The sequence below is a fragment of the Urocitellus parryii genome, chromosome 3 (assembly GCF_045843805.1).
Source record: "Urocitellus parryii isolate mUroPar1 chromosome 3, mUroPar1.hap1, whole genome shotgun sequence".
Lineage (NCBI taxonomy): Eukaryota > Metazoa > Chordata > Mammalia > Rodentia > Sciuridae > Urocitellus > Urocitellus parryii.
In genome coordinates, this window is record NC_135533.1 from 185,103,986 (window position 1) to 185,129,737 (window position 25,752).

The 25,752-nt window shown below is 38.0% G+C and overlaps 1 protein-coding gene across 8 annotated transcripts in view; it reads right to left on the minus strand.

The window, feature by feature from the left end:
* The window catches only part of Nek10 (NIMA related kinase 10), a 188,030-nt gene that overhangs the window by 35,921 nt on the left and 126,357 nt on the right, over positions 1–25,752 (minus strand). For 5 of the 8 annotated variants that reach the window (XM_077795652.1, XM_077795650.1, XM_026406136.2 and 2 more), the window contains 4 exons: positions 16,112–16,295; positions 15,923–16,009; positions 14,266–14,320; positions 6,660–6,697 (listed from right to left, as the gene is read on the minus strand). In XM_077795652.1, coding sequence (XP_077651778.1) covers positions 6,660–6,697; positions 14,266–14,320; positions 15,923–16,009; positions 16,112–16,295 — 364 coding nt within the window. Of the gene's footprint in view, positions 1–6,419; positions 6,561–6,659; positions 6,698–14,265; positions 14,321–15,922; positions 16,010–16,111; positions 16,296–25,752 lie in introns of all 8 variants that reach the window. The other 3 variants (XM_077795648.1, XM_077795647.1, XM_026406132.2) reach the window with 1 other exon arrangement.

Below are 25,752 nucleotides of genomic sequence, written 5' to 3' on the forward strand. Positions count from 1 at the left end.
TGTCAAAGGGGACACAGCCATGGGTGGAAACACAGATTCTAGAAGAAAGGCAGCCAGTGTAGTGCCACTTCTAAGGCCCCCATGTGGAAGGGTAACCACACTCAGATCAGTGTCGGCACAGCAGTCTCAAAGCCCTAGTACTAAAATGCTTACAAAACCCTGGGAACAAAAAATTCCACCCTTGGAAAGAGAGAAGAGTGATTGTCAATTTGCCGAATATCATTCTAATTTAATAAAGAAATCAGCAACACATTGAAATTTATCTGTAGGCGAACTGATTATGTCTTTAGATAATGGCAGAGATAGATATTGAGTTTGGAGGAAATCTCAAAAGTCACATTTTTATTCCTGAATTTGTGACCTAAAAATAGCACATGCATTTGGCCTAGTCCATAGAGCCTGGTTCTTCTCTGCTGTCTCAGTTATTCCTTATGCTATGCTGCAATTACTAAACACTGACTGCCTTTATTCCTACTAGAGGGAATTTTTTTTTTTCCTGAAAAACTGGTGATCCAGTTGATCTAAAAAGAATGGAAAGTACAGGAGAGGTTTGCCCCCTTCACTCCTCATCAAGCTAGAAAATTTTCTAGTAACCATACTTGGTCCTAATCCGATACTCTTAGGATAAGTCAAAGATTATTTAACTAACAATCTGCACCAATAAATGTGCAGGCTGATAATAACCCTGTAGTGTTAGAGGTTAACCTACAGAAATTGGCATGTTGGTATGACTTTAATTCTGAACAAGAAATTGGTATGGTTTTATCACACTGTAGAACTTTCACAAGTTTTATATTTAATTCAGCAATCTTTTTTAAAATTATTTTTTATTTTTAGGTGTGGAAACAATACCTTTATTTTATTTATTTATTTATATGTGGTGCTAAAGATGAAACCCAGGGCCTCATATGTGCTAGGCAAGTGCTCTACCACTGAGCTACAACCCCATCCCCTACTTATGCAATTTTATTTCTGCTTTTCCTTCTTGCTAACTATTCACATCCCTGTCCTTCTAATGCACATAGAATCAACTCTTTTGACCTCCTCCTGGTCCTATCATTAATGGGTTGAAATTTGGACACTTGCTAAAGAAGAACTTTCAACAACTGTGCTTTTACACTCCAATACAATAAAAAATACTTTGTTATATAAATAAAAATGTTAACTGATACAACTAACTAAAACATCCCCAACAATCTGTTGAGCACATAGGAAAGAGTATCAATTAAGAATAAGCTGGGAGTTGGTGTGTAGCACATGCCTGTAATCCCAGTGGCTCAGGAGTCTGAGGCAGGAGTTCAAAGCCAGCCTCAGCAAAAGTGAGGTGCAACTCAATAAGACTCTGTCTCTAAATAAAATACCAAATAAGAATGGGGATGTGGCTCAGTGGTTGAGAGCCCTGAGTTCAATTATAGAATAAAATAATGAATGAGCTGGTCTTCCCTATAAAGGACAGGCAAGTGGCCTGGATAGAAGAAAGAGGCCGCTTGCTGGCAGGAGAGTGATTCCTACAGCAGCCATTGGAAGCAGCCTAACTTAGTTGTTTCATAATTTTTCTTAAAGAAAGGAAACTAACAAAAACTTCACAACTGATTCAATGATTAATATTCTCTTGTGGATTAAACATGTTAAAGTCCTAAGGAACCGAACAACTCCTCAAACAGAAGCCAACGCATGAATGGATTCTTGGCTGTTGGTACTGAACATTTCTGCATCTGTAAAATCGCATGGTTCATGTGTAAAGACTTCACATGAGCCCAAGGTTCTTGATCTTCAGGTTTCTCATTACTATTGACCCATCCGTCACCCTCTTCAATATTTAAATTGGTCTATGTGACAAACCAGTTTGAATGACTTTGGGAAAACTCTGAACTATTTTTTAAATCCATTAAAAAAAAACATTAACAATACAATTTGGAATTTGAGAGCCATGCTTTTCTCCATTAATTCAATTACTTTGTATACTATGCTACACTCATTACCCAAGTCACAGTGACCTCCCTTCACTCCTGCCAGAGAGTGGTGTGCCTTTCAACCCTTCCTTTCTTTAGCCTTTGCTCCCAGGCAGAAACCCTGAGGGCAGCAGTGTGAGCTGCCATTTAACAGCTGATTCCAGCTGGCACTTGTCTCAGATTGAGGCCATCAATAATTTCTGTGAGACTGAGCATCTCATTAAAATGACACGGCCCTGCAAAGATCAAGAAAAAAATCTGCATCTCCAGGAAGGGACCTGGTGGGACCTGGTGCGATTTCCTCAGTGCCTCCATTGGCATAAAGAATTAGGAAGCAAAGCATCATTGATAAAGGAAATTTGTACCTTCCACTCCTACCCCAATCTGAAGTCTAATATTAAAAAAATAATGATACAGGTTGAATAGCCTTTATTTGAAATGCTTGGGAAGAGAAGTGTTTTGAATTTCAGATTGCTTCACAATTTGGTATATTTGCTTATACATCATGAGACAACTTGGAGAAGAGATCCAAGTCCTAAACCAAAATTCATTTATGTTTTATATATGCCTTATGCCCATAGCGTGAAGGTAATACTACACCATATATTTTTAATTCACGGATATTGTGACTGCAACTCATCACATGAACTCGTGTGAATTTTTCACATGTCAACACTTTAAAATTTTCAGTTTGGGGATCATTTCAGAATTTGGATTTCCAGATTAAAGATGATCAGCATGTATTTAAAAGTTTGATGTAAAAAAAATAATGTTCTTTCAAACTACTTATGCAGTTGGTCTCAATAAAATAGCAAGGATAAACAAGAGCTAAATACATGCTGGATCTGCATCAGTTACTGAATAAGTACTTTTCAAGGGCCTGTCCTCAGAGAACCCACTAAAGGCATATATCAAGATATCAACACACACACACACACACACACACACATACCACTATTTATGTATGTAAAATTTTACTGAAGATGCCTATAATCTAATTGGGAAACATATATAACATACTACAAATCAAACAAAAATATAAACATTACATTAATTGGACACCAAGTTATATAGCATAGACTACTATTATAAGAGTTTTGACTAAAATCTAGTGAGCTAATTTTTACATGCTAAAAATGTTTCTGTGAGATAAAATAAGGTAAAACATGGATTCAAATTCACACTGACAATTGTGAAAATCCCTTTTACATACTGCGTGTGTCAATGAAAGCAAGCTACTAAGGGTTGCTTGTATAAAGACAACTAGAGTATTAGCTGTGCTCTCTAGAATATTTGGATGAAATGTTGACTACTTTATTTATATCTGACCTTTATGAACAAAAGACAAGTATAAAAATAGATTCATAGTTATCTAGGAGGAAAAAAATTAAGAGCTCAGAAATCGTGGTGTGACAGTTTCTATTCATAAGAATCTCCATACATCAGTTCAATGTCTGGGTGTCAGATACTGTCTAAATGAAAAACTGAACAAGAGAGGAAAAACTGCCATTGTTAATCCAGTCAAATTAGGCCACACTCTTGACATTACACTTGCACTTTAAAATTTGGGTTTGATACACACACCCCAGAATTTACATTTAACTCATGTTAAACACATCCATAACATTACAGTGTGCCTCAGGTACATGACAAAGAATACATTTCCTGTTTTGACATTATTTAATTTTCACAAATATGTCATTTCCTTTGCTTCAAGAGAAAACTTTTTTTGAATAAAGACAACAGACCCTGGACTTTTTGGCTGTGCAAAATGTTTAGTAATAGATAGTGGTTTGATTAATTGCTTTGACTCTCAAAATAAAAGAATCAATCTGTTTTTAAAGAACTAAGTTCCCTAAGCCATCAGGAACTAATATCAGGTATATCAAATTTGAAATAACCGTACTTTAAAAGGTATATATTTTCCCATTTTTTCTTTCCACTGGTTATATCAAGATTTAAGTTTTAGTATGGTATAACTCTATCCTCACCACTTCTTAAATATTAGCTAATGCTCTTTCATAACAAAGACCATAGATTACAAGATAAGGACATAATGATATCTAATTAGAATTTAATGTTGTTTTTCTTGGATCTTTATTTATGTTTAGAACTTCCATTTATTTACGGCAAGTGTACCTTTCTGGTTTCTCATTTACATAAATAATAACAATTTCCCCTGCAAGTAAGTTTGAGAAAGTGAGTCAGTTTAAGAAAAATATTCAGAAAATAGTAACACACATGGTACTCAGATAAGGCTAAATGTGTCCAATGGTAATTCACAAGTGACAAAGATTAGGGAAACGGAGCTAAAATAAACATAATAAAGATATTTATCTGGGGCTGGGGATATAGCTCAGTTGGTAGACGGCCTGCCTTGCATGCATAAGGCCCTGGATTGAATTCACAGAACTATCCCCCCACCCCCCCAAAAATATATATATATGTGTGTGTATATATCCATTCTTTGAGTCCATGTTAATAACTTTAATATTTTCAATGATGCAATATGGAATTCCTAAATTTTTATTTCTGTTGGCAGGGAACTGCAACCTAGTATTTCACCCCCCAAATGTGTATAAATTATTGATACAATTTGTTTGTATTAGAAGACAGAACAAGAGGACTTTTAATAAAAGTAACTTGAAATAATTTCATGGTTATGTTCCACAGAGGTTTGGAGGTAACTTTAAATACTGCTGTATCATCACACTATGAACCTAAAAATCTATAAGTACCATACAGGAAAGATCATATTATAACACAGCTACTTGGAACCCTAAAATGATGCTTCCTACCTGTGGTTCTGCCATAGTACATGGGAAATAATGTTCATATACTAGAAAAATCAATAGCACACTCATACAAAATTCTCCCTTCCTGCCTTTTTTTTTAATTAGACAATAACATCTACAGGGTTGTAGATGTTGATTATGTTCCTTTCCATCCAAGAAAACTAAATGAAATGGTAAATATACAGAAAAATAATTCTGTAATAAGATTGGGGAAAATGAAGTTCTAGTTTTTGACTAAAAAATGTGAAGACTCACAAAATCTGAGTGGCAACCCAAATTTTCTCCAGTGCAATATGTGCTCAACAATATTGGAAAAACTGTTAACTCCTTTTATAGGTAAGATGTAGCATTCACTGGCACTGAAGATGCCAGTTGATTTAGTGTTTTCTGATCCATATTTTAAAATATATAAATTAGTGACTTTTTTTAAAATTATAAGGTATAACAAAGTGGAAGAATAAAGGATATATGTAAACTGTGCTATAATAGAAATAGTTTGCTAAAGATCCAGAGACCTGATCAATATCACTGATATAAAATCAAGCCTTACACTGGTCCAACTCAATATGCCTTTTAATAAAAATAATTCCTATTATTAATTAGGACAGAACCATGAAGTGTTAACACATATGTGTGTCTCACACTTGCCACTATAGAATCAGTCAACAACAATCGTTTTAGCTTCATGATTACGTTATTAACTTACCTTTGCCAACACAACAGGAACAGAGCCATGGTCAACATGGGAGTTTAGGCATCTCAATAATAAAGCCATCTTGTTTTGCATCTATGCTGACACTGTAATGACCTCACACTGTCAATCACTCTTTCAAGGAAAATTTAACAAACGTCTACTAAGCATGGTCCAAGATTACAGTGAATCCATTCACATCATCTGTGTTCACCATACACATCAACTGCACAAAATATTGTGAATCAAGGAAGCTAAAGTGAGCACAGCGTTAAACAATAATCTCACATTAACCAAAATAATCAAATAGAACTTTATACTCAAGAGTCAAATATTCACAATATTAAAGCACAATCACTAGGGATTTTTTTTTTAATTGTCCAGGGTTAGCTAATAATTTTACTGTTACTGTTGGACTCTGAGTCTCTTTCAAAGAAATTAGAAACATATTAATTAATACATCCACTCCTTCCCAAACCATCATTATAAACTTTTAAGTTTAAGGATCCATACTTTATAAGTTAGAGAAACAATATAATAAAATATCATTTTAATCAAATATAAAGAGAAAAAATAATTTTATGAACCAGAGTAAAAGAGATTTAAAAAAAGAAGAAGAAAAAGTATTCACTCTTTGGATCATGTAGGCACAGAGTTTACAGAAATACCTACATGAAACACAGTTACTATTTTTTTGTTAGTAGGTACACACTTAAACATCAATAGCTTAACTGGTTAACATTCCCACCAAGGTTAGAAATGCAAATTTGGGAAAAAGAGCCCATAATATTTTAGTCAATAAGTGAACACAGAAAGCATTTTGTTACCATCAAATTGCAATAATGGTGGAAAAACCACAGAATTCTTCTGCTATTTGTATTAAAATTACCCCTCAAACATCCATCAGAGGTTTCAGGCCCAACTATAATTCTGTGTTCACCCATTCTGTACTTAACATTAGTGTGTTCCAAGGGGTACTACCATGATCTTTGAGATTTCGAAGAATCACAGTAGGAAGGCTGTGGGACTGCCACCCTGTCCCTAACTTGGCCTCTAGTTCCTTAACGTGGGCCCTGAGCATGAGGGGTGGCACTTTCAGAAGCAGGTCAAGAGGCAGCAAAGCTGAAGAAATAAAAGGGGGAAAGGTATGAAACTGTAACATAAATCACACTGAATTTCAGGAAGGTATGTTGCATTCTATTGCTACCAACACTCAGTTACCTGGTCTTGGTCTTGATCCGATTCCTCCAATGTAGTCCCTGGAAACCAAAGTATAGAGGCCATTTAGAATGACTCTTTAGACTTGGACTTGACAAACATTTGCTGTTGGCCTACTCTGCTGTGGTCTACATTATAAATTTAAGTGCATGCTGTTCTCCTTCAAGACACTCTCAAGAGGCTAAGGGAAATCAACAAATTCTAATGCAGAACAGAATGGTCATGCAAACAGGTAGAAATGGAAGAACTCTTGTCTTACCAGGGTTGCTTATAAGTTTTAAGTACAATTAAGAACATAAATCTTCATGCCCTGTGTGATTTTCTTATTACACTTAAAATCAAAACAGCGACTTTGGCACTAAAAAATATTTAAATGTTATATGTTGGCTTTTCCATGATTGGTTTCTGTAGTCTTCCAAGGAAAAAAAAAAAAGAAAAGAAACCTATAAGTCTTCCGTTGACATGAGATGATTTTTTTCGTTTAAAAGGGTTACTTTTTCTTAGAGTTTCTAGTGCTGTTCATATCCCTTGATTTTCTTGCCTCTAAATTCTAGACTGCCTGATCATTTCGAAAGTCGGTGTCAGGCCTTCCACCTAATCTCCAGTCTTATATTTCCCACCATAACCTACAGCCAGTTTCATAATTGTTTTCTGTAATGAAATGAGAAACATCTGTGCCCTGACAAGCTACAAGAACTATACTTCGATGTAATGCAATCCAACAAAACAATATATTGAACATCTATGAGGCACAGGATAGGTATATTCTCAGTAGGAGTGAATGTTAGGTTTCAAATACAAGCAAACATGACTGATAATTCTCTTGCCCCAACTCTTTCATTTTAATCATCAAATTATCTCCATTACCATTATCTCCTAGCCTTCTGGATGAGTCCAGCACTGCCCAATAAAAATATAATGTAAGCCACAAGCATAATTTAAAATTTTTTCTGGTAGTCACGTTATTAAAAAGTAAAATAAATAAATAAGGTGAAATTAATTTGACAATTTTATTTAATCAAATATTTCCCATAATATTATCATTTTAACATGTAAAAATAAATGACCTTTTACATGGTTTTACATTTAAAATAATATTAAGTGAAACTAGAAAATTCAGCTCCTAGGTTACGCCAGCCACATTTCAACTGCTCAAGAGTCAGTCACAGGTGCACAGCACTCTCCATATTTAACACTGCAGATGCTTCCATAGAAGGAAGTCCTCATACACACATTACAGTCATGCCATATACTTGCTAACCCTACAGTAGTAGCCCAAAACAGGCCTCATCATCTTTAAAAGGTGAATAAAAAATCCAACTTATGGAGAACTTTTATCCAAGTTTATGGGTATTCCTGAAAAGCTGGTAACCACTCATATACTGAGTTAGATGACTATTGTTGTCCTGAAGAACTCAATATTTCATATACTTGCACATATTAAAAAAATATAATACGTAGTAGGATGTGTGAACGAGGCCCTCCTGGCAATGCCAGGTTGTACCACCTTTGTTACTCCTTTATATAATTCTAAATTCTTCTTTAATCAACTTTGGTGAATGTTTTCAAAGAAATATCACACAGTCACTCATTTATTCATCCACTAAATAGTTATTGAGTTCCTACTCCAAGTAGGCACTGTGCTAGACACTAGAGAGGGGATGGCAAAAAGAAACCAGTCTCCATAGTCTTAGACCTTAAGAGATTATTGAGTATAACAGGGAAAAAATATATTGATTTCTCTGGAAACTATATCATTAACCATAAGAAAGTAGTCATCTGAAACTTCAAAACAGAACGGATTCATTGTGACCAGTGGTGACAGCTTCTGCTGTGCAATTGTTTTTGCTCACAGATGGACAAATGACTGAAATTATGCAGAGCCTGAGGGAAGTCGGCCTCTCTCTAGATTGAAGCATGTGGAGTGTTTATGTCCAATGGAACATTATGGCCACAGAGGATGGCGTTCCCATAATAGCTCAAGCTGGAAAACACAAAGGAAACATTCCAGACATTTTTTTGGTGAAAAGGCCCAAACATATTGAAGAATGTGACCTCTGAAAGTTTTAACATGAGTGCTAGCCAATAGCAATTCAGATGGACCAAAGGATTTCAGGGCCATGGAGGTTGAAAGGATTCCAAAAGGCCATCACCTGCAGGACTCTTCCGATCTGCTGTGACCTTAAAAGAGAATCTGGAGATGTCAAAAATGAGCGTGAGCCTACAACTTCCACCTCAAATCACTAATGGGTAAGGTGGAGAACATAGACATGAGTTGTTGTTGTAGTTTTGTGTTTTTTTTTTTTGTTGTTGTTGTTGTTGTTGTTTTTAATTTTCAATAGACTTTTCACTGAATTAATTCAAACAGAGCATGAATTATTGGGCTAATTATTTTGTCACCAGAGTCCTGGCTATGAAGGAAATAAGGCTCTAGACTTGTCTAGAATTTCTTTAAATATATCTCTGAACGAAGAAAATATTTTCACATGGATTTTAGTGTATCACATAACTAAATTGTGAAAAGTAGTCAACACTGTTTGATGTTGACAATAATTTAAAAACGTTTTAACCTTTTAAAATGAGAAGCTTGGCTTACAATATTAAGAACATGCCTTTCGAGGCTCTAGCAACTACACCAGAGGAGCTAACGAGGATTTTACAGCCGGAAGTCTCTTCTGGGCAGTGACATTCATAAGCATGTCTTGTGTGAATAAGTGACATGAGGTAGGGTTGAGCTCTCATATTCAATAAGGGCCCTCATCTATCTGTAAAGTTAATAGAGCTGCTATCAGGACCAGGAAGCGTATGATGCTCCTGTGCCCTGCACTCATATTGCAGTGACAGCCAGAAACAGATGAGCAATATGCCAGCAGAGTGTAGAACTGTCGCAGGAAAGGAATCGAGGGGGGCATTGTTTTGTTTCCATTTTATTTGTTTTGTTTTGCTTGGAAGGCGGCTGGACTTTGATATTGGCAGGTAGGCCAGGTTGATTCTAGCAAGTCATGATCAAGAAGAATCCATTTCATCAAAGGAAAACTAGATACAGATTATGAAAAAGGGCTGAGGAGAAAATAGCCACAAGTAAAAATAAGCAAGACATCTGTTAAAGGTGGGAATAATCACAGGTTCTAAGATGGCATACAGGTCTTTGGGGTCGCATCCTTGATGCCTTATGATTACAAAGACCATAATCGTCTCTATATACGAAGATTAGAGTCAGAAGCATACTCTCAAACACAAATATGCATCACCAATTTATCAAAGAAGTTGTGAACCACAGGCATCTCTGGTACTGCAAACATCTGATGTCTCAAACCAGCTTGCCAACTATACCCTGGGTTGCCTTGGCAACAGGAGGCAAGCAGGCATGGAAAAATCTTGTTGCCTGAGCAACAGAATCTTAAAAAAAAAAAAAAATAGGCCTTAAGCTCTGACTATGTCAAAAGCTATAGATCCAAGCCAGTAAAGAAGATTTCAGTTCTTTACAGTGAAAGATGGTAGACTCAATCAGACATAACTTTCCTATGTACATATACGAATACACCACAGTCAATATCTACATCATGTACAACCACAAGACTGGGATTCTAATTAGAATAAGAGGCACTCCGTGTTTGTGTAAATACATCAAAATATATTCTACTGTTGTGTATAACTAAAAAAGAACGAAAACCCCACAGTTATTTATCTATTAATTAACAAATATTTGTGGACTGGTACCTATATGCAAGATACTGTGTTCAGGAATGCAAAGATACACCACACATAGTTTGGAGCATGCTTGATACACAGTAATAAATATCACCTTAAAAAGTAAATAAATATTTCTGATGGATTCTCACTGTGTTGTCAAAGTTGGTCTTGAACTCATGGACTCAAGAAATCCTCCCATCTCAGTCTCCCAAAGTAGCTGAGACTATAGACCTGCACCAACCACCATGCCCAGTTCAGATGAATATTCTTAAGAAGGCAATTTTTACAATGACCAGACATTACTAGGATTTTAGTTTAATAGAGGTTGAAATTCTTATGTGCCTTATCAAATTTCACTCTACAGAATGATTTAAGTTAAATAAAATGTGACTTACTGGATTAGAACTGGCATACATATATATATAGAATCAACCTCTAAAGCTATACATAAAAGCTCATCTTCAAAACTGTTAAGCCCATTTGTAATCTTTCCTGGCAAATAGTAATGCAGGCAGAAGATTTTTTTCTAAAATTGTTAAATGACTGAAGTTAGAAATTTCAAAGAAATTGGGGAGTGGTCATCTCTTGGTCTTACTGTTAATTATATTCCCAAAAAAGTTTGGGTACCTTCTGATTCTAATATTGAGTTTGCGTTTTCTAGCCTTCAACTTCTATATTTCCTTCAGGAGGCAGAAGCTGTCCTTTCTAGTTCTATTTGCTCAGGTTTTACCCTGTTGGCCTGACTCATTTGCAAAATAAAGCCTATCCCAAGTTATTAGGGAGTTATTTTAGCTCTTAATTGGTTTAAGTTTAGCTCCTGCTATGTGGAGTGACCAAAGTCAAGAATTTATGCCCAAGCGCTCTCTCTGTACTATTTAGCCAGGGCCAAGTCTGAGTTGTGCTCAGATCAGGTATACACTTCCCTGTGACATCTGTTCACTGGGACCAACTCCCTGTTTTTATGAGCCAGTAAGAGTCTGCAAGAGGGAGAGCTGCCCAAAGTCTCTTTATAACTGTTACACTATTTGCTACATGGCACAAAATAGACAAGGAAAAAAACCTCTACACGCTTGATTTTCTATTTTTTTTTTTACTCTATAATGTAGCTTTAGTATCTTCTTTTATATTTGCATTTATCATTTTGCTTCTAAATGTTTTGAAGGATGAGTTCACATTTCACATTAATAAAACAAGAAAATCCAAGCAAATTAGACTGAAAATTAATTTAGCTCTATTTAATGTTTTTCTTAAAATTATAAATAAATTTTAGAGATCTCTCCTTTTAATTCAGAGAGGACTTAAGGATCACCCGGAAGTCAAAAAATTATTAATTTTCTGCCCTCTCCCTTGACAAGAAGTATAGGCTGTCTTTTCTCATAAGCTCTCCTGCAGCCTTGCCCTTGTCTGGCATTACACTGTGAGTTCCTTGAGGGAAGAGAGCTTGTCTTAAACTAGCCTGTGTTTCCTGATGTCATGTCATACCACAAGTGCCCTTACATGGCAGAGCTATGCAAATGTTACATCATGTTTTATCTTCCTCAGAACATAGTTTCCAAAGTCTCAACCTCAGTGTACAGGCCATTTTCCATTTGTTAACATGTTCATAAACCCAAGTTAAAGTTCACTCCGTAATACTGAAGACAAGCCCTTATTCAGGGCAGGCTGGAACACAGGCAGTGAACATGGGTCATGTCCATGCAGAGCCTGCCATGCTGACATCGGCCTGAGGAGTGGTGAGCCAGCATGCCAAGCCCTTCTCCCTACTCTCCCCGCACAACCCAGCCTGGGAGTATGAGCAGCAAAACGGAAGTGGGGGCAGGTCTGAATGGAGGAAAGTTCAGCTCAAGTGTTAACCAGTAGCAAGAGTACTTTCCAAGACCTAATCAGCATAAATTTGGACCAGTAGCACTGGTACTTTTCCAAAACCTGATTATCATAAACTTGAACCAATTGCATCGACTCAAGAGCTATATAAACCCCTACACTGGTACACTCAAGTGACAACCTGCTATCAGGTCCCCTCTTACCCTATGAGAGTTCTGTCTCTGTTCTTCCTACTTGAATAAATTCTACTTCTTTTCACTCTTGCCTTCTATTGACCATGAATTGAGTCTTTTATTTGCAAGACAAGAACCCAGCAAAAAGAAATTGACAGTGAGCTGCTGGTGTCTGCTGTGACACTAGTAGGCATATCCTGCCATTGAGAGCTGCAACATGCCACTAGATAGTAGTGAAGAAGAATCCAACTTTGCCAACTGTAACCCTCAGAGCTGACACCAGTAGACATGCCCTGCCATGATTAGCTGCTAGTAGCACTAAAAGGCCCTTTCTCAGTTGTAGAGGCCTGCAGCTTATACAAACCCCACCTGCAAGTAGAAACAAAGAACCTAGTTTTATCTCAAACTGGTCTCAATATCTCTACTACAGACAGAACTTCTCCTCCCTGTTGATTTCAGTTTACCCAATTTTTTTACAAAATGTTTAATGACTAGCTTTTTAAAAACCATCTCAAATCTAAATATATGGTACATATATTCCTTTTTATTTCTTTCTTCTTCTTCTTCTTCTTTTTTTTTTAATAAGGTAATTTTCCCTGGGTCCCTTTAGAAAATAAGAGTAGAATTATTTGGTGCTGCCAAGATCTCTGAATTCTTCTGATTGGAAATCTCCATTTTAATATAAAAGTCTCTTACCTGGGAAGTACAGCCATATGTCATGATTTTGTTTTGTAATGCCCCAGCTCTAACAGTCCCTCTACCTAGCTCTACTCAGCTCTATGTTGGTTGTTCCTGGTGGACCAGACTCCTGAAATCCAGACACTCCTCTCTGCAGAGGCCTAGAACATCCTCTAACAGATAGACACCTCTTTTCTAGTTCTGCAGCTTAACTGTATCTCTCTCTCTCTCTCTCTCTCTCTCTCTCTCTCTCTCTCTCTCTCTCTCTCTCCAGACAAAGAGAAAATGCCTGCCCTCTCTCCCCTCTGTGTTTTTCAGGCCCACTCTTTGGACTCCAAGCTACCCTGTAACCATACATTGTTAATCTCTTTCCCATTTGAATCTCTCTTCTTCCTTGGTTTCCTCTGCACAGTTCCAAATGCCCTGAGGTTACCTTGATTGTAGGAGGTCCTATTTCATCAAACACCACCCACAAATTTCTCCAGCTGACTCCTCACTCTCTTCAACTGCCTCTACTTCCTGCTGCTACAACTTTAAGACTACCCACAATCCATCCTCCTCCTTACCCCATGCCACTGAGACTCTTCTCAAGGTTATCAGGGACTTGCAAAAGCCCAAATCTAATAGTTTTATTTCAGTCAGTCCTTACTCCAAAAGGCAACTGTTACTGGCACAACTAATTGTCCTGAAATAATTTCTTTCTCTAAAAAAAGAATATCCCAAGTATATTCTATCATCCCTTGCAGCTAGATGTGGTCAAAAGAGAAAATTCTGGCCAAAATTATGTGTGAACAGTCATGGGCACAACAACTTATCATATTCTTAAAAAGAAAGGATGTGCCCCCAATTCCTTTTTCCTTTTCATGGCCACACTTGCCATGAGGATGAGATGTATACCTTGGGGATGTAAAGGAACCAGATAAAAAGAGCCAGGGTCCCAGACGGCCTCACGGAACTCAACTATCCCACCCCTGAACCCACAATGAGCTCAGGGAGTCTAAGGGACTGAAGGTCACAAAGCTAGAAAAAGGAAGAGCTGGACTAAAATCCAAGTGCAAGCCTAGTACTCTTCCCAGCATGCTCCTTGGTAAGCTGGGAGGGTTGGTTCTGGGAGGTCAGGCTCTAACAGTCTCCATTTCTGTAAGTCCATAGTATCTTCTGGCAATCAGTTTCAATGTAACCACCAATCACTCAGCTCTATAAAGTTTAAAAATACTTCTAGGAGCTCAACTTGTACATACCTCATTTGAGATTGTCTTTCTCCCCCAGAAGCACTAAAACTTCTCTTTAAAATGCCTGAAACAAGAGAATAAAAATAACTTATGTCCTCTGCAGTTTTTTTTTCAATGCTGCATTTCTGTCATCTGAGCAATTATACATACTGTAAAGATGCTCTTTGTTCATGAAAGCATCAACTAAAATATAATGTTACAAATTACTATCTGTTTGACAGGTTGGTTACTCCAAAGAGTAGATGCTAAACCACAACAACAAAAAAATGTTATTAATAGTTAGCAAAATACAATAGCATGTCTGTGTCCTAGTCATCTCCCTAAAGCCTTTGCCAAGACAGCTACACATTACCATATACAGATTTAAGGGTCTAGGTTCTTCCTGCCTCCCTGTTGCCCTTCCCCACCCAATCACTGTTACCAGGGATAAACAGCACTGACCTCTTAGAACAGAACTGAATTGCCTCTAGAATGTACTATGCATGTTTATATAGATAAAAAGTTTCTTTCATGTAATATTCATGATTTTCCTCATTGCAAATCAAAAAATTTTATCTATCAGGCAGGAACTTACAGGGGAAATAGGAACAAGGTTTGGAAACTGTGATTGTACCAAAAAAAATCTGGAAGATCTAGTCATCATTTTGATGGACCAATGAAGTTTTAAAAAGACAAAGGATGTAACTAACTCCTTAGAGTTCCACTTTCATCCTTAGACTATTTTAAACCTTCTTTTTTGAGACTCTCATAGCAGAGTCACTGAGGAGAAAGAATTATTTACTCTTAATTTATTTTGGAGGATTTCTATGTATAATTTCTATCTTCTATCAACTTACTATTTTGAGAGAATTGTGTTTTTTCTCCAACTTCCATTTTAATATTAAAACCATATTAAAATGGAAGTCTTTCCGTTTCAGGTTTGTAGAGTGTATTTTATCTTATCTCTTTTTTTAAAAAAAAAATTGTTTTAGTTGTAGATGGACACAATACCTTTATTTTATTTATTTATTTTTATGTAGTGCTGAGGATCGAACCCAGGGCCTCACACACGCTAGGCAAACACTGTTACCATTGAGCTACAACCCCAGCCCCTGAACCTCTCTTTTCTTATCTTTAAATTCTATCTAAATATGTATTTTCCTTTTCCGCTTTATTCCTCCGTATGACTGTTTTCTTTCCTGTTTGCAATTAGGACTAACAACATTGGGTGAAGTTATATATCATATTTTTTCATAGTTCTAAAAATATTTTGTTTTACATTAGTGTTCTTAAATATAATATGTCCTGTCACATTAACGTAAGTAAAATTGTACAAAAATGAGTCCACACCAAGGCTAATTTCTTCCACAGGTTTCTAGTCCCTCTGACCAACAAATCATAAAAGGCCACTGCTGTGGTTCTCGTGGTTAGTTCTCAAGAAATTGGTTATTTCAGTTCCCCAGTTAAAACCTGCAATTTGCTGGCAGAAATAATGAAACCATCCCTTTGACAGCTGAGGAAATGTAAACCACAGTGCTGGCTGGCCTCTGGACTCTGTCAGAGACAGATGTGCCTGTCCTCATTAGCAAGACACCTGGAAAACAAACCCAGGCTGTGCATTGGGTCTAACTCCCAAACCAATACCTGTTGGGATCCCACAGATAGCAAACTTGTACAGAAAACTTACTGAAGGTCGACTCTTTCCAAGGGCTCGAACTGGAGCTGCTGGAGTTATCCGAAACATCCAACTCATCATCCAGCTCTGAATATATATCTGCACATCAGTAAAAATTTAAAAAAAAAAGCAAATGAACCTTGAACCAGAAAGAAGTCAAGAGTAATGTAATTCATGCTGACACACTGGCCTCAGAAGCACCTTTCTCAATATGCTCCAGGTGGAAGGCATCATCTGACAGGGTTTCATCACAGGCCCTGTCCTCGTCCTTCCCACAGGGGGCCTGGAAGCCTTCAGGGGGCAGGTCTGCACTTTCAGAGAGCTCACTTTTCAGGCTGGCTGCGCCACTGCTGCTGCTACTCAAACTGGCCTTCTCAAAGGTTTCCTGGGAAGAAGAATTCAATTTTTAATGCCCATTTCCTCTCTCTCTCTCTCCCTCTGTCGCACCTAAAGCCTGTTAGAACATATTTTGAAATGCGAAAAATGGCATTATAAATATTTAATGCAGAAGTAACATCAGTAGTTCCAGCTCTACACCTGCTATGGGATCCATTCAGTCCACAAATATGAAAAAGAAAAAAAAAAAAGAAGTAGGTCTACAAGCTACCATTGGATAAAAAGGACTGGAGATAGCAAGAGTGCTCTGTAACTAAGACCTAAACAATCTGTTGGTGGGGGTGGAAAATTGTACCTCTAAGGAATATAGCATGTTAAGTTTTTCTCCTAAAATATTCGCTATCGAAGTCTCTCAGCACCATTGCAGGTGCAAGGAAAATTGGTATTAGACAAAGCCACACCATGGAGAGAGACAGATGAAGTCCCCCTAATGATGAAGAATGGCAGTGAAGAAGACACGCAAACCACTCAGGACTCCAAGTTCCCACCTGCCTCATCCTCTGGAAATAGACACAAGCTCTTTTAGGATCCTCCAAAGGTATGGGGGAGCATTTCCATTATGATACCTCCCCCAGGTCATTAGTGCAATCGTGGATTATTAGACACCATGAAAAGTACATCGAAGATTCAATTCAAATAAAGAAGAAAGATGAATGCCCATCAAATGCTTGAAGTGCCGATTTCTGTAAGGAAAGACACTGGGGATGCAACTACACATGATTCAGGAGAAAAGTGCCCCTTTTTCCTTAACCCAGATAATTCTCTGTGTGAGACTGTTTGCAGCAAACAGGAAGAAACTTCTGTGGGGCTGAGCAGAGCCAATAAACCAAAGGCATAGATCACGGAGACCAAAAGGACCATGGAAGAAAAGTCATGGAAGAGGAGAGGCGAACAGCTAGAGAGTGTGAGAAGAAAGCAAAAGTCTGCAGTTATACAAAGGGGGAGAATTTCTTTCATGAATTGTATCAAAGATTGATTAGCTACAAGTCAACCACCCTTTCTTTGCTAAAAGGTTCCAATGATGAACGAAGCCCACCTGAGACACCAGTTTGTGTTTATCGATTTATTTATTTCATATATTCTTTTTTTCCTATAATTAAAGTGACACCCACATCCTCAAGGGGCCAATATCCAAAGACCTCCATGGTGATATGATGTGCAGATGAAGAAAAGACCCTATGGGTAAGTGGAGTCAGAAGTAAATCTATAAATGCTTTCAAAATGAAAAAAGAAAAAAATATATAAAACATCTTGTGTGTTGCAAACAGTCTATTTAATTACTGTTTACTATCTCTTTTCCCTAAGAATCCTTTCAGTTTCATTCTTCAAAGTTTCATCAAGTTTCTTATTGGCTTATGCACTTTTACTCCAATTTTCTAGGGCTCGTCTTCCCAATATTCAAAGTGGGGTTTTATGACTCAGAATTCTTCACTCCTGCTTCTTGGTCCTCTAACTTAGAACCTGAGATGGAAAATGTTTTGTACCCTTTTGAGAGAGCTGAATGGGTCCTGCGTAGAAATGTCTCCAGTGCCTAAAGGGAGTAAGGGGCTTCTAATGCTAGCTTCAGCCCTGCCCATACCTAGCTCTTGATACCAAACCCAGGAGCTTCAGGCCTAAAACTTTACCATGAAATTCATTCAGTATTTTCCAAGCCCACCTCTTCACCTCTTTTTCTAACCCAATCCATAGAATTCTGATTCCTCTATTCTCAACTGAAGTCATTAAAAATTCACCTAGAAATAACACCCAGTTTAAGCACTTCTCCTTATGATCCTCCTTAAATGTAAATAAGTTATCTCCTGCCCTATTCTAAAGATCATAATTGGCATTTCCAACCCTCTATGGACTAAACACCCCAGGTGTGTCAATGCTATCAATGTTGAAAAAGATGAGAGAGAAATTTTTAGTTGAGAAAACTTTATTGTACAAATGCAATTAGATGCAAGAATTCATATATTTCTAAAACTACCCAAAATTTAGTTAAAAAAAAAGATTTCTTTCTCAAGAATACACATGTATAAGAAAATCAGAGGAAGTCAATTTTCTTCACACAACTCAGGAGTGAGGAGAAGCTGTAAGTCAGGCAATTCCAGACTTAAGGCCAGACTTGCCACCAATACCCAAGAATCAGTTGGGCTGTAAATCATGCATCACTTGCAACTGCCAAAATTGCATCTATGCGGGGCTGGGGTTATAGCTCAACAGTACAGCGCTTGCCTAGCACATGCAAAGCTCTGGGTTTGATCCTTAGCACCACATAAAAATAAATAAATAAAATAGAGGTATTTATTTTTTAAATTGCATCCATGCACAGTTGGGTATTTGTATAAATTCTGATAACGTGGAATTTACGATCTGAAGGAAGTGCTTTTCTAGACTTTATAAGCATGGAAAGTATAGTAAGAATGTGTAGTTGTTTTGGTTTTAAAAACCTATATGTCTGTAATGATATCTTGTAGCAGCTCTTGCTTTGAAAAATCAATATAGATTTGTCTTTGCTATAAGCCATACACCACTGTGGGCACATTCTTCCTAATGTGATTTCCGGAAGTTTTCATTTATTTTCTTTCCTTTTAATCCCTCAGCATATTGCACAATATTTGTGTGTGTGTGTGTGTGTGTGTGTGTGTGTGTATAATGCTAGGAATTGAACCCAGGACCTATCAGATGCTAGGTAGGCGCTCTACCACTGAGCTATATCCTTAGCTCCCTGTACAATGTCCTAAATACAGCAAATATTCAGTAAATAGTCCCGAGTTGAGATCAAAGGGAAAGGACCAGAAAAGCAGGTGAAATTCCTTATACAATGAATGTGTTTGTAACTTTCATGCTTTTTGATCTCACCCAGAAGCCTACATCATGAAGTTCCCTTAAGGCCTGAAGGGATGATCTGGTGATGCACCTGTGAGTAGGAGAAGACTTCTCCCTTCCTATTTCCCATCTGTACTTCTGAGAAGTAGTACTGTCTTCCAGGTGGCCACTTTAGCAATGATGACATGCCCTTATAACCCAGCAGGCACTGACCAAAGGCAGGAGATGATTAAATGCTTTTGCTCTAAACATTGAGGCCACGAAGATGTGCTCATAAGATACCTCTAACAAGTACAAGCTTATAAAGGGATTTAGGAAGGAAGGAAGGAAGGAAGGAGGAAGGAAGGAAGGAAGGAAGGAAGGAAGGAAGGAAGGAAGGAAGGACAGGAGGGAGGGAGGGAGGGAGGGAGGAAGGGGGGGAGGAAGGGGGGGAGGGAGGGAAGGAAGGAAGGAAGGTGCAGCTTTGTGGGATAGAATTTGGCTGCTATTACTTTTTTTACTTTCAAATTACTTAAGACTTTTCAAGGAATAAGTAAGAAAGAAAGGAAGTTAACTTTTTTTTTCTTTTTTGCATCCGCATCTCCTAGGAATGGATGGACACATTCTGTGCATCAATATGGCAGCAAGGAGAACACAATGCAATCAGACAATAGAATTATCACTGATATGGAAATCACCATTGTTATATGAGACACTTCCTGTCACAGTTCTGGTATAGGCACAATTATGTTTAGCTCAGTTTTGCTCATTATAATGTAATTTTTATGTGTGCAGTAGATCATAATACATTTTTAGTTGAATAGCAATTCTCACAGTAACAGACTGATTTTGTCCAAATTAACTGTGACAGTGTGGGAAAGAATAAAGAGCCCATTTTATTAAAACTAGTGCATTTTTAAAAAATTGCCCAGAATGCTAGTTTTATAAGAGGGGAAGAAAAGCCAGAAATAAATATAAAGCATAATATCAGCTGGAGCCTATAGATGTTTTACTTTAGAATCATAAAAATAAACTGTTTCTTGGCTTGAAACGTGGCTTGGTGGTACAGCACTTGCCTGGCACGAGTGGGCATAGTGGTACACACCTATAATCCCAGTCACTGGGGAGGCTAAGGCAGGAGGCTCACAAGTTTGAGGCCAGACTCAGCAACTTAGCAAGGCCCTGCTTTAAAATAAAAGACAAAAAGGGCTGGGGATGTAGCCATCACAGTCTTTGTCCTAGGTAAGGAACTGTGCAGAAGTAAGGAAATTTTGTAGGTGACATAAATGTTCTGAATCTCGTTTTGGGTGAGGATTACTCATGGGTCAAAAGCCACTTAACTAAGCACTCAAAGATTTGTCCATTTTACTGCATATAAATTACATGTTAATTTAAAAAGGGAAGATGGAGAGTGGGTACCAGAGTTGCATCCCTGTGTGGGAGCCTATCAGGCACTGCTGTAGCTTCTCAAAACATAACAAATATAGAACATTCCCAAACCAAGTCATGATTTTTCCTGATACTTCTTTCTCTGAGTCATTACTTGTTGCATTTTCACAGCCTTGGGGGGAAATTCAGTCAACAATTAACCAGACAATAAAAACAAAGATGTTCACAAAAATATTGTCCTTTTAGAACACATAATTTTCTACATGGCTTAATTTAATCTCTTGGCGGAGGACTACAGACGCATGCCTTTGGTAGTGTGCTCAGCAATTTCAATTGGCATCTGGTATAATAAAAAAATAAAGCAACTCAGACAATAAATGGTTTTAAAAATGTGCACTAAGAAAATGAGCATTGGGATGTCTGCAAATCTGTTCAATTATGTGGTCAGCAATAAAGATATCTGAGAATTTAGGAAAGATATCAAATACCTGTCATAGAGTTTGCTAAGAACACAAGACAGGTAATACCAGAGAACTGCAGTAAGAATCCCACAATGAACTGAATTTCTGAAGAGTTCATGGATTTAAAAAATAATCTTTGCTGGTAAGTGCTTTGTTCTCTAGGGTAGAGGGAATTTAAAATCACACTTGTATACGCTATATTTCAACTGCTTGACAGTATTAGGTTATCACAGAAATCTTTTTTTTTAACTCTCCCAAAGCTTAGAGAAATTTTCTAGAACTTACTATGTGAAGATTTATTCATCATCTCAAGTATGGGATAATTTACCAAGAGAGAATCAGGTGTGCAGTTTTGTTTTGGTTGGCTTTGTTGAAAGATAATTTAGTTAGACCTGTGGAGGATGGCAGAGAGATAGAGATAATCCTAGATAATCTGGGTGGAACTGATTCGATCCATTGGCAGGTCTTTAAAGTAGAGCTGAGGGTTCACTGAGATGAAGAAATCCCACCTGTGCCCTAGATTCCCAGGCTGCTCCTCCCCTTGACCCTCCCCCAAGTATCATTGGGAGTTGCCTCTCCAGCCCCGACAAGCATGGAAGCCAGTTCTTTGCAATATATCTATTAATATGTATCTCCTACTGAAGCTGCTTTGTACATTTTCTGCAGGCCTGTCCTGCACATGGCATAATATTAGCATAATTGGCTACTGCCCCTTAAACACCACAGCATTCAAAGTCACAGGGATAAACAACAGTGATACCCCACCACCCCTGACACGTACATTTCCTAAAGAGCCCTGGTGGGCAGTGCAGAGGTGGCAAATGGACTGAATCACCAGTAGAGGGGAGGGAATTGATTAGAGGCAAGAATGTTGGACATAGTAATGATTTACTGTGAGATAATGAGAATGAGAACTGAAAGGTTAAGATGGATTTGTTATTAGCATGTCTGAGGCTAATAACAAATTCAATCCCCAGAGGTTTAAAAACAGAAGATGTCAGATATTTCAAAGATAGACTTGGTAGCACTTGATCAAAAAAGGGAGGTCGTATTTGAGGGAGCATGAATTGAAGAAGTTAACATTCCAAGGTAATCGGGGATAGAACAGGAGTCCATTAGGGGAAGAGAATCCATTTGCTGTGGAACTTGCTGAGTACGAGCACCCGTTAGACATGCAGACAAACAGAAGTTTGAAATTCAGGCCTAGCACCCAGGATCAGACAGGCAGCTCTGCAGAGTCAGAGAATGGGTGTGGAAATTGTGCCGTGAAACACACGTGCTGGTGGGCTTTGCAGGCTTAGGAAGTTCTGTACATTTCTCCTCCCAGAGCTCTTCCTCCATTGAGACAACACTGAGGTTTACAGATCCAAGAGAGGGCACTGGAATGTAGCTTAGAGGGAATGCTTGGCCCAGCATATTTAAGACCCTGAGTTCCATCCCCAAACAGCGACAGAATGGGGATGGGAGGCAGGCCCAAGAGACCACAGGGTGGATATGGAGGAGCAGTTTATGAGAGGGTGGGAACTGAAAATTTTTTTGGAAGCTCAAGGAAGAAATCTGATAGGAGGCTAAGAAAAAAATGAGGACATATGAAAGTATCCTTGTTTTACCCTCACATCCGCTGCAGAAATGGCTGTGGTGCTGGAAGGCCACCACCATTCTGGGGCTGGAGAATAGACTGCTTAAGCAAGGATGCTACCAAGGTAGTCACCACATGGCCTCAAACAAGAACAAGAATAGTGACCCCCTGGTGGGAGAGGGTTGGGGCATCCTGGGTCATTCAGTGGGTTTAAACCACGATGAGAAAACAGACCCTGAGTTACTGCTGCCATAAACATTTAACATAAACAGAGGTCGGTGTTGCAAATCCACCCAAGGGCAGCAGAGGCCAAGAGCGGACTGCAGCACACTGAGCCCGTCCCCCTCTCCCATGGACAGAGGGACACTCACCCTTCTTCCTGCACCCAGCTGCCATCTGGTGAAGAGGAGACGGAAAAGAGAAACTTTGGAACAGGAAAGGAACTTTTAAACCAAAAGAGATTGACGTCATCGGTCTGATATAATTAATACTGGCTTTATCTTCCTGCTATCAGCAGGAACAGTGGTTCAAACCAAAATGATATATGATTACAGAAAATGAAGTTCCCATTGTGCACAACTGATTTTGCCCAAACTCATATGAAATGAAAAACCATGGAGCTTCATCAAGGCTAGTGCAAAAAAAGAAAAGCAGAATGTCCCATGTTAAGAGGCCTGGGTTGGAAGAGAAAAATGAGAGTTTTTAGACAGATAAGATAAAAAACAAGGATGGAGGGTATACAGGAAATCATCAAACGAAAAAAATCAAGAAGGGGATATGTACCAACAACAAGAATCAGCCTGCAATTTGGCAACTTGTTTGTTAGGTACTTTGAAGAAATTCAAGGATTTAGTCCATACTACCCACAGGATTACATCCAAAACTCCCCAACAAGATATTCACAAACTTCTACCATGTAGAACCCAGACTTTTCAAACTATAAATATAAAAAGATGCACTGTAAATCAGCAAATCCAAGTTTCAGTCCTGGAGTTGTCAGTCATGAGCCAGGTGACCTTGGACAAGTCTCTTAACGTCTCCTGGTGTTCCTTTCCTTACCAATTAAAGCATCAAGACGCTTTAATCCCTGGTCTTAAATGAGCCAGGGTGGCATATCTGGAGTTTCTGCACTTTTATTTTTCTTTCCCATCCAGGAGTGACTTTCATTTCCAGTGACGCAGGCCCAGTCTTCCCTGTTTGCTCAGGGAGCCTCCCTGTGGTATCCCCACATACCTCATTTGTTGTCTACCCAAACTGTCCTGAATCATTAGCAGTTTCCTCCCATTATCTGCCTGGTCTTCCCAAGTATATGATAAGCCACTTCACTACTGGGACCACTGTTTGTAATTTTTTATAATCTTCATAATACTGAGCATAATGATTTACATTCACAAGACACTGAACAAATCTTGGTTCTTTCATTATTAATTTAAGACAGCAAGCATTTTTCATTTTTCTCTGTCACTCCCTGATTGTCGATTATGGATGTAAAAGCAGTTTTCCAAACTCAGTGAACTTGCCAAACTAGTGAAAAGAAATCATCATCTGGCTTTAAAACAGGGGTGGTGAAGACAAACCACAGGGAGAGAAGCAGCCCCTGCAGATCGGGCCCTGCAGACGCACGCTCTGCTCATGATTTCTACTAACAGTCTCCCTGGAACATTTCACTCAACTCCACTTATATGTGGAAACAGATGATTTGTTACTCCTGCATATATCCGTTTAAAGTTGTCTCCCCCAAATCCCCAAAATTGGGACAGAATGAAAATTTTCATGATTCTCCAGGGTTTTTGCGATCAAATTTTTCTGATGCTGATCCTTCTATTTGCAATATCCTCTTTAGAAATGTCTGTAACTGATTTTTTTCTCCTTTCATGTAGGATAATACACCCAAGGTAAGGATTTTGTGTGTTCAATACATAGTGGCAAAACACGAGTCATGGTTTGGCCACAATGTCCTCTCCGTTATGAGGCCTTTTAATTATTGGACAAGAATTATTCTATTCTTGGTTAATTCTTATCATTCTCAACTCTGTGTTCTCCTTATGATCTCTTATTTTGTTTTTGTTTTTTATTTGTTCAAATTAGTTATACATGACAGTACATTGAACATTAATGGAGTATAACTTCTCATTCATCTGGTTGAACATGATGATGAGTTACACAGGTCATGTAATCACATATGCACACAGGGTAATAATGTCCGATTCATTTTACTATCATTCCCATACCCATACCCCTTCCTCTCCCATCATTCCCCTTTGTCTAATCTAAACTACTTCTATTCTCTATTCTTCCCCCCACCCTGTCCCCTGTTGCCCTGATTGTGAATTAGCATCTGCATATCAGAGAAACATTTGGCCTTCCATTCTTTGGGATTGGCTTATTTCACTTAGCATAATATTCTCCAGTTTCATCCATTTATCAGTGAAAAATGCCATAATTTCATTCTTCTTGAAGGCTGAGTGATATTCCATCCTAAGAAAACCTGGAGTGGAACCACCATTTGACCCAGTTCTCCCACTCCTAGGTTTCTACTTAAAATCAGCATACTACCGTGATGCAGCCACATCAATGTTTACAGCTGCTTGATTCACAATAGATAAACTATGGAACCAACCTAGGTAGCCTTCAACAGATGATCTCTTATTTTGAATTACAAAAAATTAAAAAGGTTAACTAATGTTCTTCAAAAGGAAAAAGTCTTGCTTCACTTTCTCAGTGGGTAAACTGCAGCACATAGGAGAGAACATCATTGGTGAAGATGTCTCTGCCCTTTTGAAATACGTATTTGTTCTTGTCTTTACTGGCCTATTAAGAAAATTGCCATAATTAAGAATAAGCTAAGATGTGAGAGTAAATAGCATACTCACCCATGAGACTAGAGCCTTTAATGTTCTTATCAATTGTTTGCTTACCCACTGGTTTGTAAAATTTCAGTAATTCACAGATGGATCCTCTTATTGGTGCTGGGAATTCATAAAGTTCCCTTTAATTTCTGTTCCCTTTCACTACCATTCATCATTGGATTGTGTAACTCCATTTTTGACATTAACAGCTCTGGGAGAACATTCTACTATACTTGAAATGAAACAATCATAATACTGCTTAAGAAAAAAAAGATATAACACTTTGTACCCATAATTCTGCCAGCACTGGTGTGAATGTAAATTTTTAAAAATAATAATTGGTACCCAGAGGACAATGCCAATTAACTGCATACTTTC